Here is a 15,061-nt window from a genome sequence, read left to right on the forward strand (position 1 = left end):
GATATACATAAATCCACAATAACATAACATAGCACACATAAAGACCATTAACACAATGCATGGTTACTTTAAATTTAATTACAAATATAAAGAAATAACAACAATAAATACAACAGTCAGCTGAAGAACAGAAGGAATTATGCACAAAATTAACATCAGTAAAATAAAATTTCAATCATAAACATAGCAAACAAGGCAACATGAAGGATTTTTCAACATAAATTCTGTTTCTTCCACAAGTACAGCAAAAACAGTGTGGAAAAGTCATGATGCTTATTATTGCTGGAAGAGACCCAAAATATATAAAACACAAATATTCATACAAATTCCAGGGCAAAGGTTTAAAATTAAAAACACCTGAAATACAGACTATTTGCGATTACACATAAAAGACAGTGTTGCAGTCCCACTGCAATAAACACAATCCATTGCTATACATTTCGTACTTGAGGTCAGTGCTAGAACATTTTCTAACTGGGATGTCTACATAATAAAAATACCACTGTCCATATACCACTTTACGGATGTCATCTGGTTTCAGTGACAAAGAGTGCCTTCTTAAGTTGAATATTTAATGTACAGCTTTAGTCCACCAATGTATGTATGTAGACTCAAGTGTATCTTTTGTTTAATTTTATAGTGAAAAGTATGGTATTGGGGAAAGTAATCAAGACAAGAGGGAAAATCTTTATCTGCTACTCTCACTACTTAAATAAAAACCAGTTGTTGTTTTTTAAAAGTTGGTTTTGAAGAACATGTTGCACAAAAGTGGTGCAGCAGAGTTCTGTAGCACTTGAACCTGAAAAGAAAGAATTAGAGGGTTAAGAATTGATGGGGGAAATGCACGTTTTTAAACACATCAGCATGAAAAGAAAAGAAAAGAAAAAGTACCTCACAGTGCAGGAGTGTGAAAAGTCTTGGAGACTGCAGTGCCATTGCTGCCTCTGGCTGTTAAAACTTGAAGTTGTACTTGATAAAGGCTGTCATTCTGAAGGCCCTGAACTATCACCGCCCGCTGAGACTGAGAGGTAAGAAACATTTTCAGCAATGGAAATGATGACTCATGAGTGGCTGCTTAAAATAATAAACAGCACGTGGACTTCTGTCTCACCGGTGCAATTGTCTGTGTCTGAGAGATAAGCGTGTCCTCGTGACCTTCTGCTCCCAAGGTCACACCTGACTGCAGGGTCCAAGTGAATTGGAAGCCATGAATCTCTGCCAGGTCCAGTGCATGTTGAGAGACCCTCCAGCGAAACATAGCCAGCAGTGTACCGTTGGCTTGCTGAAAATCTGCCGTCAGGCGCTCTGGGCGCAGTACCACCTTTCTACCTGCTAGACGGCGCTCTGACCAAAAGAATATGAGAGATTTTGTTTCAAAATCTACTTGGTATTTGTTTTCATGCTGTGCGATAGAACATTTACAACATCTCGTCATTCAAATGTGGATTATGAAAACAAGCATTTGAAGTATGGTCCGTATACCTTCATTGTTGCAGGCCAAGGCTTTGCCTCCTTTGACCCTGACGGATGAGCAAGTTGGGGTGGTAACCCAGGCAACGGCTTCTGACTCAGGATCACTTTTCATCGCCACAGCTAGCCAGTACTTACATGCAAACAGTAAGCCCGTAATGGTGTAATGGGTACCCTGCAGGGTGAAAATACGGCCAGAGTTGTGAGGTAAGCCATGATTTATTCAAGTGACATATTGCTGTTGTTTTTTTCCCTTTTGGAAACTTTTAGAAAATGTATTTCATAATGCAATAAAGATCACTTTCAACAATGCGAACTTGGCAGTTAAGTATATTGGCACTATTAAAGAATGAAAGATGTCTAATAAAGATTAAAAGATGCACTGAACAAAAGAAATCACTTTCAAAGAGCTTGATTTTTATATAAAAATGCTGCAAGTGTATATTTTTAGCGAGCGTGGATTTTTCAGTTGTTGGTCAAGACACACTTCAATAGAAGCTAAGAAATCTGAGATGGAGATGATGACAAAAGTAAAGTGATGATGGCCAAGAGACATGCTTACACTAACACAGTAGATGGGGGCATTCCAATGGTTATGGTTTTGAAACCCAAGCTCCCTGAGTCACATATGTAACAGCAAAACTGACACATCATTAATCAAGCATGAGAATGTACCTGCACGCTCGCTGTGCCCTCACTTCCCGTAACGTTAGCGCTGCAAGTATGCGGGCGCCACCGCAAAATGTATGGAGCAGGGTGACCATTCCTGGCTGCAATACAAAAAAACAAAATCAAAATCCTGTTATTCTACATTCGTCCAAAGTGAGATGTTATTCATTTGATAAATCTCCTCTTACTATCCAGCTGCCAAAATCTACAGGGCAGATGAGCGTGGAGAGCAGAGCCTCCCTTGGGTTTTGTCTCTCATGCTACATTTGGTTCTGTTCTAGATGATATCAGAAGAGGAAGCCTGCATGAACAACTCAGGGCTAAAAATCCCTGCCCTGCTAGCATCCTTTCAATACAATAAGGGGCACGTTTCACTTTTAGCCAAAGCGCTTTTAAAAAAATACATGGAAGAATTAGTCATAATAAAGTCAAATATTTTTGTCATAAAAAAGGTGTGACCCTTTTTATCTTCTATGAATCCCTTCTATTTGCACCACGGTGGAGGGACATGATGATTCCACCATTGTGACGTCCTCAGCAGTTGTGTGTTTCTTGATCAACCCACCATGCTTAGACCTCTTCCAGAACACCTTGACCCGTAGCTGACCGCCGCGGTAATGGGGGGCAGCAACCTCCAGGCGAAGGTCACCAGGGACGACGGGGTCAAGAGGGGATTCGGGGTGAGGAAGAGAAGACAAATGGGGGAGCTCAGGGGAGGATGGGGAAGAGGATGACGGGGATGATGAGGAAGACGCCGAGGGGAGCTCATTGGAGAAGGCTTCTCCTTTCGTAGACTCTAATGGAGAGGAGGCGGAGGGGGGAGATGTTTTTAAAATATAACAAATGAAATGGAAAAAAATCAGATAACAAAGGATGTTGTATATAATTGACCTTTACTAGGGACTGTAGTAAAGGCAATGTGAGCTCTTGGGCTCTTGAGTCTCTTCTGAGCCCAGTAGGCCACTGACTGTACAGACAGGAAGTAGGAAGTATCAGGGCGAAAGCCCTGGAGCCACAGCTCACACTGCACCTAAAACACAACACAAAAATGGAATTTTCACCATTAGGTGGGTTGCAATGTTTTTGCAGGTTCCTGACGGGTGTCCTATCCAAAAAATACGCCAATGCTCTGTGGCTTGAAAAACCACCATCACCACCACAGTCATTGCTAATGTTATATTCATCATTCTTCGATCCTCTTCTCTTCACACAGTGACGATGTGTTTGCTCTCCTCTCATTTGATTGACAGGCAAGACCTGTTCTGCATTAGACCACTATTTGATTGACAGCTCATTACTGACCCTTAGTCAATCAAGTCTGTCTGCCCGTGTGGACCCGAACCAGCCACAACAAAGAGATGCTTGGATGATAACATGTTAGTGTGTGTATATAAGACAAAATATCACAGACCTGAGTTAAAAGCAGTTCTTTGGTGACTGGCAGAGAAAATGAGCTTCAAGTATTTCTAGTGCAACCAAGATTGAAAAAACATATGGCCGTGCGTGCGTGCGTGCGTGCGTGCATGTGTGTATGTGAAAAGCCTGGATTTCTTTTTTTAGCGATGGGTGTCAGATGATATATGAAAGAAACCAATATATATTCATAAGTACTAATTCCAGTTTTCATGTTTGATGAAGCGTCCTTCCATTTCCTTTTAAACGTCAATTTTAATGCCGCATGTCCCGCAACGTCTCTTAAAAAATAACCTCATCATCTTTAGTGATGGCCACTATAATAACTTTGGTGCTGTTCTTGCTGCTTGCAACCTGTTGTGATGCTCCTGTCTTTTCGTGTGCCTAGTAAGTTGATGCAGCTGCAAGTAAAAAAAAAAAAAAAAAAACACTTGTTAAGAGGCCTCATTTAAATTCCAGGCCTCCCAGCCAAGCAGAACACAGGACCTGACTAAAGATAAAAGGCTCCAAAGGGCCCAGTCTGGGATCGCCATCACTACTTAGGATGGCTAAAACCATATGAGCAAACTTACATTCAAAAGGCTTTATGTTTATGCCCTTCATTTTTATTTGTTTCAAGATCACAGATTAAGTCAAAGGCCCTGATACACTTTGCTAACTTACCGTCAAGCGATATAGAACGGAAAAGGCTAAGTTAAACAGAAAATGGCTTCCAAGTTTTAATAGTATTTTCATTTGAATTGTTTCCATATGAAATAAGTCAATTCATTAGTTCCAGGCTCAAAAAGTCACAATTATATAACTTTAATTGTAACTATACAGTTCATGTAGAATTGAAATGAATATTTGCTTACCCCTTGAGTCATTCTGCTGTTGCTCCTTTTTTTACTCTCCTTGATAAAGTGGCTGCGCGTGTTGTGATGTAATTCCTGTGTGTGTTTTTGTCTCCTATGTCGAGACATCCAGGTGACTCTGTAGTTGCGAACTGGCAAGTCTCCATCCTCAGGGGGGTCCCAGTGTATTAAGGCGGCCACGGTGAGCCCGCTTCCCCCTGACCTATGGAGACCAGGTCAACATGTCAAAACACGGCAAACATAAAAGTCAAGCAACTTCAAGGTACTTTTGGAATGACCTTTCGGTCAGCGCAGCAAAAAGATTCACAATCTGTATTATTATTATTTGCTGAGTACCTTTCTGTCATCCCAACCAGAGTTTGGTTGCTCACTCGTATATTTACCGGAACATGCGGAGGTGCCGGATCTGCAGCAAGAGAGGAAGCGAGAAAGACATTTTAGTTAGGACTTGAGCCACATGGAATTGCTTCATCTTTAGCTACGCACGGTGCCAACCGGTTATCAAATATGTTTCAATTAAAAAATGCAATGAAATAAGAGCTCTCTAGACTTGAGCCTGATCAGGATAAGCGTGAGGGGAAAAGGCTCATTTCCTCTTGATCTGATTGCCGTCCATTCAGCCAATTGGATTAATAGCATCAAAGGTGAGCGAGAAGGTTTTCAGTAGCTACCGCAACGTAGACATCTACGTTTGCATCTAAGTACAAGTGGTGAGGTCGCTGATATTTGGACACAGAGCCTGTGTCTCGTTAGTCCCTCGCTGTATTTGATTACAACTATAAAAAGTATCTGATTAAAAGCACTTCCCCCATGGCAGCGCTCCCACTGGCCAGAGACCACCGGATGGCCTTTCATGCACAGGCCAAAGTTTAATATTAGAATTGATGGGCTCGGTCATGTTTTTCCTTTTTCTCCAAGGCCTTTGTTTATTTTGTTGCTCATCAGCCAGATGGATTTGAGCATTTTGCAAGACATCAGGATGAGTTCTGAATTCCACATTCTCCTGTGATTACCAAAGAGAAGCGGCACTGTCGACCGGTGAGGTCACGCTAGAAAACACACGAGGAACCTGCTTGACATCTGCTAGCTTCCTGATTTCTAACCCCTGACCCCTCACCCCTGACTAATCAGCCCAATGAAGTAGAAACACACCACTCTGACTGCTATCAGATGCTATTTGGAATGTCGGTGTGTGTGTGTGTGTCTTTACCCTTTGACACAGAACCCAAATGAATTGCACTTTTGTTGATATTATGGTCAGGTGAGTAAAGCGCTGGTCTGACCTTTATTGGAGATGTGGTGCTTGCTTGGTGTGGTGAAGCCCCTGCTGCCTTGACTGTTGACTGCCGCCACTCTGAACTGATACCAACGCTGAGGTCTCAGATCTGACAGTAGCGCATCTTCACAAAGAGTCTAAAAAAAACAAAACCAAGACGCAGTTGAGTGAAAAAATATGCTCAAAATGATTCATGGTCCTTCGTTGTCAACACTTGACTCATCAAACCAAAGTGATGACTGTCTGTCATCACTTGTGGAATAAATTGGAAGTAGGTACTTTTAATGACAGTTGTGGCAGCAAATGGAGTTTGCAGTTTTAGAAAAAAACTTTTGTCAGAGGTTGTAAGGCTAACTTCTTTCATCAGCACATGCAAATGAAGTGCGGAAATCATCAAGTGTGGTATTTGTCATTTTCATTTGACAGTGCCGAATACGGGATGGAAATAATCATGGCGTTGCTAATAAAATAATACATTACTCATCCATCCATATTTAACTATAAATTGTAAACCTATTTGAAATGAGGTCGGATACAATCACCGATTATAAAAATGAGACAAACTACGGCACGGGGGCCATTTGTGGCCCACTATTGTAAATAAACATTCTTCTCACAAGTGCTGGCCTTCGTAAAATAAGATTAAAATTACATGAAGACAGGCTATAGTCATTAAAATACACATCTGTGTCAAACTGCTACACTTGTGTACAGTAGACACAACAGCACACACACAGACACGAGCCGTCATCTATTTAAGTCCATAATGAATGTTCAGTCATTCAGAGTCAGTCGCTGGAACCACTGTGGCTACCAGTGGTTCCTTTTTAAGCTCTGCTTATTTACCTAACCTCAAACAGCCTCCACGCACACTCACCCAAACGCTCATACCAGTGTGTCAGACTGGGCTGGGGGAAAGGTTTAGGCAGTCCACTGATGAGGTGGAAAGGCTCCATCATCTCCGCAGTCAATTATGAGATACGTTGCACGAGCTTTTCAGCTTGTTGGAGCGTTAAACGGCAAAACCTGCGCCAGTATCAAAATCCCCCAAGGCTGGCCCGGGATGAGAAAAAGATGCTTATTTACCATGGCAACAGTCATCCACGGGGACGCGTTATCTTCACTGGGGTGGATGCCCGTGTTCCAGCGTGACTGGAGGACATAAAGAACCGGCTCCACGCTGACGTTGAACTTGGACACCCACGTCACTTTGAGCCGACCCATCGGATCTTCCACGAAGCTCATATCTCGGCGGGGTTTCAGAGGAACGCCTGCAGGTGGAAGAGATTATTCCTACATACATGGCACAACTGCTTTGCAATGCTGATTTTATATATTAATAGTTGTGCTTGATTTCTTTTGGGGTTGTTTTTTTACCCATTGTAAACAATAAAACAGGAATGACTTTTAATCAACAAACATCATGAGGTCGGGGGTCACCTTTGTAAAGATTAGCTGGCGTTTGACACGTGCGTCCGCATCCATTGAAGCAACACTTCCTAGGGGACGGACAATGTCGGTCTAGCGAGCAGCTTTCCACGCAGGCTGCGGCAAAACCGGTGGCACGCTGTGGCGGAGGGCAGTCGCCCTGTCTGGATGACCTCAGAGAGGTCAGAAACTCGCTGCTGGTCATACACTCGGTCTGCTTCTGTTGAATGCGCGAGAGACAGCAATGGGAAATTCATTCATTCATTCGGAAATTAAAAAATAAAGAAATAAAATGGAAATTTTATATGTTGTGATATTTTACCTCACATGACTTCAGAGAACGCATCTTGTTGGTGTCCCAAAGCTCTTTACATGGTTGAAGGCACTTGATGTAAAACACAAGCAAGAAGAAAATAAATGTCACTTTTTATTTGGATTTCTGAAATGATCACGTCCAACAAATGGCATTTCCATGAAACTTGAAAGGAGCTTTAGTTATGTGTGGGAAAGGGAATTAAAAAGTGCAAATGTTGCAGATGTGCAGATTTGGGAAGGAGAATATCATCAAATAAAATGTTGGTTCTCGGCCCTCGATGAACAAGAAGCGAGAGAGGATAAAGGAGATCGTATTTTTCAAGGGCTCAGACAACACACAGAAGGTTGACAGAACTGCTGAATGATGGCTCTTTGCAAATCACAACCAGACAGCATATAAAAAGCGAGGTTTCGGCCCCAACCTCCAGGCCCCCCCCCCACTGTCTGTCCGTCCATCTCGCTCAGCTACCCACTGTTTCTGGCTTCAATTATTTCTTCCATCTTACTGATTTAAGGAGAACAAACAGAACAAAAATCCATAAAAAGTTCAATTTAAACAACTAAACAGATACTTATAGATATAAATGGCATTTCCAACAACTTCAGCTGTTTTAAAAAAAGTCACACCATAATGTACATATGTGAAAAAAATACCTTGTATCTATCTATTAGAATTTTGAATTGTAGTAGTAATTAAATTATTTGATTTTTTTAAAATTTTAAATTAGATGATAGTAATTAAGTTGACTAAGAGCGTTGTTTTTGTCGCGCCCTAGGCTAAAATTCCAATTCATACTGTAGATGTAGGCTGTTGCTTTTGTAAGCATGTGCAAATTGCCAACGGAATGGGTGTCAAATAAAATCTTTTCTCAGGCGCCACGATGTGTTAGTGGACATCCCACAGCCTCACACCTGGTACCTATTCTTATTTTGAGAAGGACGGAGATAAAATGGGAGTAGAACCGAAAAGAGGAATTTGCTGCTTAGTGAGTTTTCCATGGATTTGCTGGTGATGTGACACAAACCATATGTGTTGCTGCAACATCTGTCTGACGTGTGTCTTTGATATACAAAGTTCATGTCATCAAAGAACAGATAAAACACGACAGTTTACCAATATCAGCTGTCTCCCGCTTGTTGGCTCAAATGGACTCCAGCCTTTGTAATATGAAGTATTTATGTTCCTAATGCCCTGCTATTTGCGCTATAGTGGAGATAAGATCTGCTACAAATGTCTCATAATGTGGCAATAATATATGAGGCTCCTCTGGGGCTACCTTCTCCAAGACTTTGCGGAAATGTTCCTCCAAAGGTTTATTGCCAAAAGGCTTTATGAGAGCTTCAATAAAAAAAATGAATTGGATGAACCTGACAGTAACTTTACTATAATTAATTTTATACGCGTTAGGATGAAACTGTTGTGTTTACAGTGCTTTTCTGCCGACATAAGAAAATGGTCGAGAACTGATGACAAATTTAAAGTACTCCAAAAAAAGGGCATTTCCTCATGGCAACCAACAAGCAGTGCATGGTTGTGTGCAGTTTTTGTCCATACTTGGTAACTAACGCTACCAATGAGGTGTGATTTGGCCCAAAAGATAAGATGTGAGAACATTATGCTCACACCTGACATTGGTTAATGTTCACAGAATAGTTTATGGCTGCATTTGAGTTAACATGCAATGTGTGAGATGTTGTGCTTCATAGAGACACAGAACCATTTTGACCTCTATATTCCTTGTGAAATTTACATATTGCTGCAGTGAATGATGCAAACGTGTAGCCAAGATGGTAAATGGCAAAAATGAAATATGTCTTCCAGCTGAGAAAAAAACTTGTAAAAGTGAACATCCAGCACAAACACTGGAACTGTTGGAAAACTTATCAAAGGATGGTACTCTAATAAAGGTGGATGGAGTTTAGAATTATAATATTTATTAAAGTAGTCCAACATCATGATGAAACTATGCATTACAGTATTCACACATTTTCAAAACCGCTCAATAGTTGCTCAGACACCAAATAACAAGAGCAACAGAAATTCAAACAACATGACGTCAAGTGAGGTGTTGTACTTCAACAGCATTGGTGGACTTACCTGTGCACAGCGCCTGTGGTTCTCACACCAAACCAGAACTTGGTCATTCTAGGGCAACAAGAAAGAGGTATTCAAATTTAGAAGGATGAATAAAGTCTCCAGTTAGTCTTTTCTTAACCATGTCTTTTTCTATAGTAGCCACAAGGGGGAGACTCCAGTTGATAGAAAAAAAGTAATTTCTTGTAGAAAAGGATGTTGCTTATTTGTTTAAATAACTTTCATTTTAGTTAAAATATTTATTAAATCATTTCAGAAAAAATACAGTTTGTCAAATTTGTAGAAAGAAGAAAAAAGTTCAAATGCAAGTCACGTTAGACTCCAAACCCAAGAGTGATGTCGCATTTTTTGAAGTGCTATTCATACATATAGATACTATTTTGTAGACTCACATAATTTGTTGCCTATAAAATGCTTTGCTACCATAATTGTGTGAATCTGCCATTGAGCATCCAAACAACCCTATGACAGCACATAGTGTACCTGTCTGTTGCCTCAATAGTATTAGCCTGTATCTGTCTGTCTGCCTGCCTGCCTGTCTGTCTGTCTGTCTGTGCGCTTATGTGTAAGAAAGCTAAGCCCTTTTAATGACGACTAAACCCTCTCCTAAGTGAGCTGCATTTAGCTTAAAACTCAGCTCACCCATGTGCACGCACTTTTCTAGGCCGGGTTCTCCTTTAGTGTGAAGGGCTATGAGCTTCAAGTTGAATGAACTGAATGCTAGTGGCGGCGTAAATACAACTGACTTCAACTCCCCTCACCTGCATTGACAAAAATATTTCTTCTCCAGAACATGTCACTGTACTCCATCGGGATCGGGTTTATGATGGAACAAAACAACGGAGCGCTTTTAGTGCTTTTGGCTTGAGTTTCCAATTCTTTTCATTTTGCAGAATGCCATTGTAGTGCTGCCAGATGAACGTAGTCGATCTTGTATTAAGGAGCCTTTTAAAGTCCACGCTGGAATTCTATCAATCACACGCTCAGCGATGCACAGTCAAGACGACTTGCGGTTCGACGACTGTCTCCTTATCTTTGGACTGATCTACTGTCATCTTTTTTTCCTGTTCATGATCCAAATACAGTCAAGAGTGTGGCCCGGTCCTGGTTGCTTTGTCACTTAATTGCACTTCAATTTCATCTCAAATTGAAGCATAAACATTCACACATGGAGATATGTATGCAATGTGTGATTTGAATCGTAAAGTTAAAGATTGATTTATACCACGACTACTACGTAGAATGGTAAGTCTACAGCGGAGTTAATCATAGATGTGCCATAACATAAGTACATGGCCACCCATAACTAGGGGAAAAACTGAGAATTGCTCACGTCATAGTGATCCAAAGAGGGGAAAAAACAAAGAAATCCCAGACTGACACCAACACACCAACACAAACAAACATATGAGGCCACTGGCTGCAATTATTCAGCAACCATCTTTGCCTTGTTGTCAAACTGTTGAATATAAAAGCCACTATATTAAATGTTGATTCGTGTTCTTATCAATTATAGTAATAGTGCTGAGATGATTAATTTGTTCGATAATGTTCAAGAAGAATTTATGATTTCACAAGTGTCTAAACGGGCAACCCTTGTTAAGCTGTGGACATGCAACAAGACCGATATAAATCACACTTGAACCAGATGCATCAATAAAAAAAAAAAAAGGAAAGTAAGGGTGCATGTGGGTGTTGCGGTTACTCTTTGTGGTGAGGTGCAGTCAAAAGTCCATTTAACATGCGGCATTAACTCGGCTAATCAGTCGCAGATGACCAGAGACAAAACAGTGTGTGAGCACCAATGCTTGTAAATGCATCATGACTAGCTTCCACTCACCAGTGCTTCCCAAAAATCACAATTCTGAGGTGGAACCTTTCCCGACAGAAGCCCCTAATTGTTCATTATACGTTTTGAGTCAGGCCACATCCTGAAAAGCATCACAACAGTTGGAATTCTACGAGTTTGAAGTATTCGACTTTAGCATCACAAAGTTTCAGCCTGTATGGATGGACTCAAATTAAGATGAAAAATCCCAGAAGAAATTCTTAGTGCGCAACACTGGCATCTCGATTTAGCGAGCCCTATTATAGTAACTGAATTCCAAATTGTACAACCGTCTTGGAATGTCTTATCTAGGTTTCAGGTGACAGTCACCCCCACATCAGCAAAAGATTTCTCAACCCTCTCGGACTGATCAAATGACTGGAAAGTCTATGCAGGCTGCTTCTTGATTTAGGTAAATGAAAAAAGTCTTTGTATGATTTCAAAATCATCTTCTTTGCCGTGTGTGATACAGTAAACCTAACATTGTTGTCTGCTGTGTTTTCCCTGCAATGTATTTCACATCAATGATTTCAACAAACAAACATTGTGTACATTTCCATTGTGACAAGCTGCGGTTATCATTGTTCGCATAATTGTTCACATAATTACAGCTACATTGTCTACTCATGCTCATGCAAGAACAAGTTTATTTCGGGCTTTGACTGTGGATTATGGTTTCAGTCATTCTTTGACAAAAGCCATGTGTATTTACGTGGACGAGCACCATTGCCAAACATGGCATGTGATTCCAAATGTCTGTAGTCATGATACATAGACAAAAAGAACGCATTAGCATTGGGAAAAAACGACACTAGTCAAGGGCCGCTGCACACAAACAATTATCAAGTACAACTAAAAGCCTAGTTAACAGAAATAAATAAATAAAATAGACACAACTTTTTTCAAAATAAATGTTGACTTCTTAGGGCACCTGTGGATGTTTATATGCATGAAATATTGTGCCAGGCTACCTCCATCTCTTCCAGCAGCCAGAGGAAAGTACGACGCACTCACATTAATCAAACAACCCAGACCAGAAAGATACCAAATGCAAAATAACTGATAAAGGAGTACAGATATTTTCTTGACATCTAAATGGATTTTAAAACAGCTAGCGCAAAAGACTGACAGAAAGACAAAAGCACCGCTAGTGGCTCCATTTCTCTCTCTCTCCATCCTGTCTTCTCGCCTGACTAAGCCTGAATCGGTGCAACCTGACCTTAGCGTTGGTTGTCTCTGGTCTTTTTTCAGAGCATGACTGCTTGGTCTGATTACCTACCGCAGACAAACTGCCACTCATGGACACACATAAATAAGACAGACGCTTCATTCACTTGTACGGGCTGTGGGCCTTGGCTCGGCCTCTCCGGCCATCGGTACTGCAGACCTACTTTGAAAAAAGATCGAACTACCCAGACGAGGCTGTTTTGTGGAGTTTACATGAACGCAGCATTTGAATGTGCATAGACAAAAGAGCTCAAATTAAACTATGACAACATACTAGAAAAGAAGTATTGGAAAATCCACAGAGGCGCCCGAAAGAGAGGTGGCGAGATTCACATTCTATTGGCTAGAGTCAAGCCACACACACTTGAGCAAGCCACAAACACAGGGTTCACCGACATCAAGCCGGAGGAAGAATGCGAGCTTGAGTCAATGTGTGGTGACAGAGGAGAATGAGAAAAACGACAGTTTCTCCTGCTATTGTCAGACGTTCGAGTCATGTTATCAAAAGTCCTTTCAAATGTTATGATGGTGATTTCTTTCAGGGTGCGGACTGCACACATTGACAGATCGTAACTTACACACGATCGAGTCATCACCCTCCAATACAATATATATTTAACAAGTAACCCAAAGGTCATATATCTTTGTAATTATAGTGACTATATCACGCTTGTTAACATGTGAAATATGGCTCAGCAGCATTTGGGGGATTTTGTGCATGACATGAGCATCACATTATTTCCATGGCAGAATATTTGAGGGCAGCGGATGGATACATGCAAGTCAAATGACAGAGGATAAATGCAGAGTACACAGAAAACGTGGCAGGATTTCACACAGCGGTACACAGACTGTAAACAAAAGTTCTGGAAGCATATTGTTAGCAGCACAAGGTGAGGAAATCCTGCTGGTGAAAGCACATTATGGACTGGAGCTAAAAACAGCAAACAAACTCACACGGGCAGCGTTACAAGGCGGATTCTTGCTGCATATCATTGAGTCCCTTTCACACACCTCCATTTCAAAGACCCCAGTACACACACACATACAAGCTTGCATACCCCAACACACACATACACAACTTAGTTGGAGAGTCAACTCGGGGCCACGCTCATTAGCCACGATACAGGTGGTGAAAGTCAATCGTGAAGGGACGGGGAGCAGGCCAAAGCATGCTTTTATACGTCAACATGTGCCCCCCACCCCATTAGAGCCATTTGGCCTGAACTTTGTGGTTAATGACTTTCCCACCCACTACACACATCATGCACATGTTGAAGCTGTTAACAATAAGTGGCTTTTCAAACTCGGTCATGTCCTAATATTGCTGTTAATCTTGCATTCCACACAATAAAGGATGCAATACAGAAATTTGATATAGATGATTCATTTTGTCAGCTATAAAAATAATATATATATATATATATTTAATACACCTCTACAAACTGCATGATCAACAACTGTATAAATGAAGCTTCATGCTTTAGACATGAATTGATGAGGGAATCAGATCGATCTACTGACCTGGAAGTGTCTGAAGGTAGCGGTAATCTGGGTCATATGCAAAGTGAGACACCTGGAGGTGCATCTGGCGCTATTCATCTTCTCCTCAACATCCTCGTGCTCCGTAGAAGTCCGGCGAGCGCGCGTCACAGCCAGGACCGCGCACAGGATCACCAAGACGACCCCACGAAGTGACATGACACCGACTGCAGATTGGAATGATTCAATTGGAAGTGGCAAGTCCGCTTGTCCAGATCTTCTCGTTGCCGTTATCTCTTTGGGTGTTTAGTGCGCGCCAGTGCCAGCTCGCAGCGAGGGAGTGAAGCGGTTCCTCGTGGACACGCCCATCACGGAGGCAAGTGCAGCCCCCGGGCTTTTTCACGCACACCTGTTCGACAGAAGTCCACCAACTGGGACCATAAAATACATAGAGCAGTGATTTAACCACTTTCTAACGTTGGCAGGACTTTGGAGATGTTTTTATTGTTGACTAAAAGCTTGCTTCAGGATTTACCTGCAAAGAAATATTTGGAAGTCAATCCAAAAGTCTGAAAGAATATTGTCAGTTCAAACAGTACTATACTTCCATTTGTGACTAAACCATGAGTGGCACAAAGATGCTTAATTCCCCACACATACGTCCAACATTGCATGAGCTTGAGATCATTCACATACACGCAACTAAAGCATCTACTGTCTGTTGAGGTTTGCTCCGTTATTGAAGCCAAATGTTGCTGAATTAACTTGAAAGGGGGCAACATTTCAACAAGCGTGTCAGACAACACGAAGGACATCCAGGAATAAGACTAGAGGGATCTGATAAGCAGATTTAAAGTGTACTTTTTTTTTTTTTTTTTTACATATTTAATTGGTAAAAAGCAGATCATTGCTATCTGCACACGAGTTTGAAGCTGCCGCCACAGAGTACTAGTGTCGACATTAAGGGAACATCTGTTGAGGGTAAAAAAATTGTACAACTGGTT

The 15,061-nt window shown here is 41.3% G+C and overlaps 1 protein-coding gene across 1 annotated transcript; it reads right to left on the minus strand.

The window, feature by feature from the left end:
* Positions 1 to 58: 58 nt before the first annotated feature.
* anos1b (anosmin 1b) lies at positions 59 to 14,421 on the minus strand. The gene is made up of 15 exons (XM_049732188.2): positions 14,100 to 14,421; positions 9,524 to 9,571; positions 7,433 to 7,495; positions 7,123 to 7,330; positions 6,769 to 6,953; positions 5,690 to 5,819; positions 4,743 to 4,812; positions 4,407 to 4,608; positions 3,031 to 3,169; positions 2,705 to 2,935; positions 2,146 to 2,240; positions 1,483 to 1,645; positions 1,112 to 1,344; positions 892 to 1,021; positions 59 to 799 (listed from the first exon to the last, which is right to left on the minus strand). Exons 1-14 carry the CDS (start codon positions 14,274 to 14,276, stop codon positions 893 to 895), a joined length of 2,073 nt encoding a protein of 690 aa, XP_049588145.1. The 5' UTR covers positions 14,277 to 14,421; the 3' UTR covers positions 59 to 799; position 892.
* Positions 14,422 to 15,061: the final 640 nt, after the last annotated feature.

The sequence above is a fragment of the Syngnathus scovelli genome, chromosome 10 (assembly GCF_024217435.2).
Source record: "Syngnathus scovelli strain Florida chromosome 10, RoL_Ssco_1.2, whole genome shotgun sequence".
Taxonomy (NCBI): domain Eukaryota; kingdom Metazoa; phylum Chordata; class Actinopteri; order Syngnathiformes; family Syngnathidae; genus Syngnathus; species Syngnathus scovelli.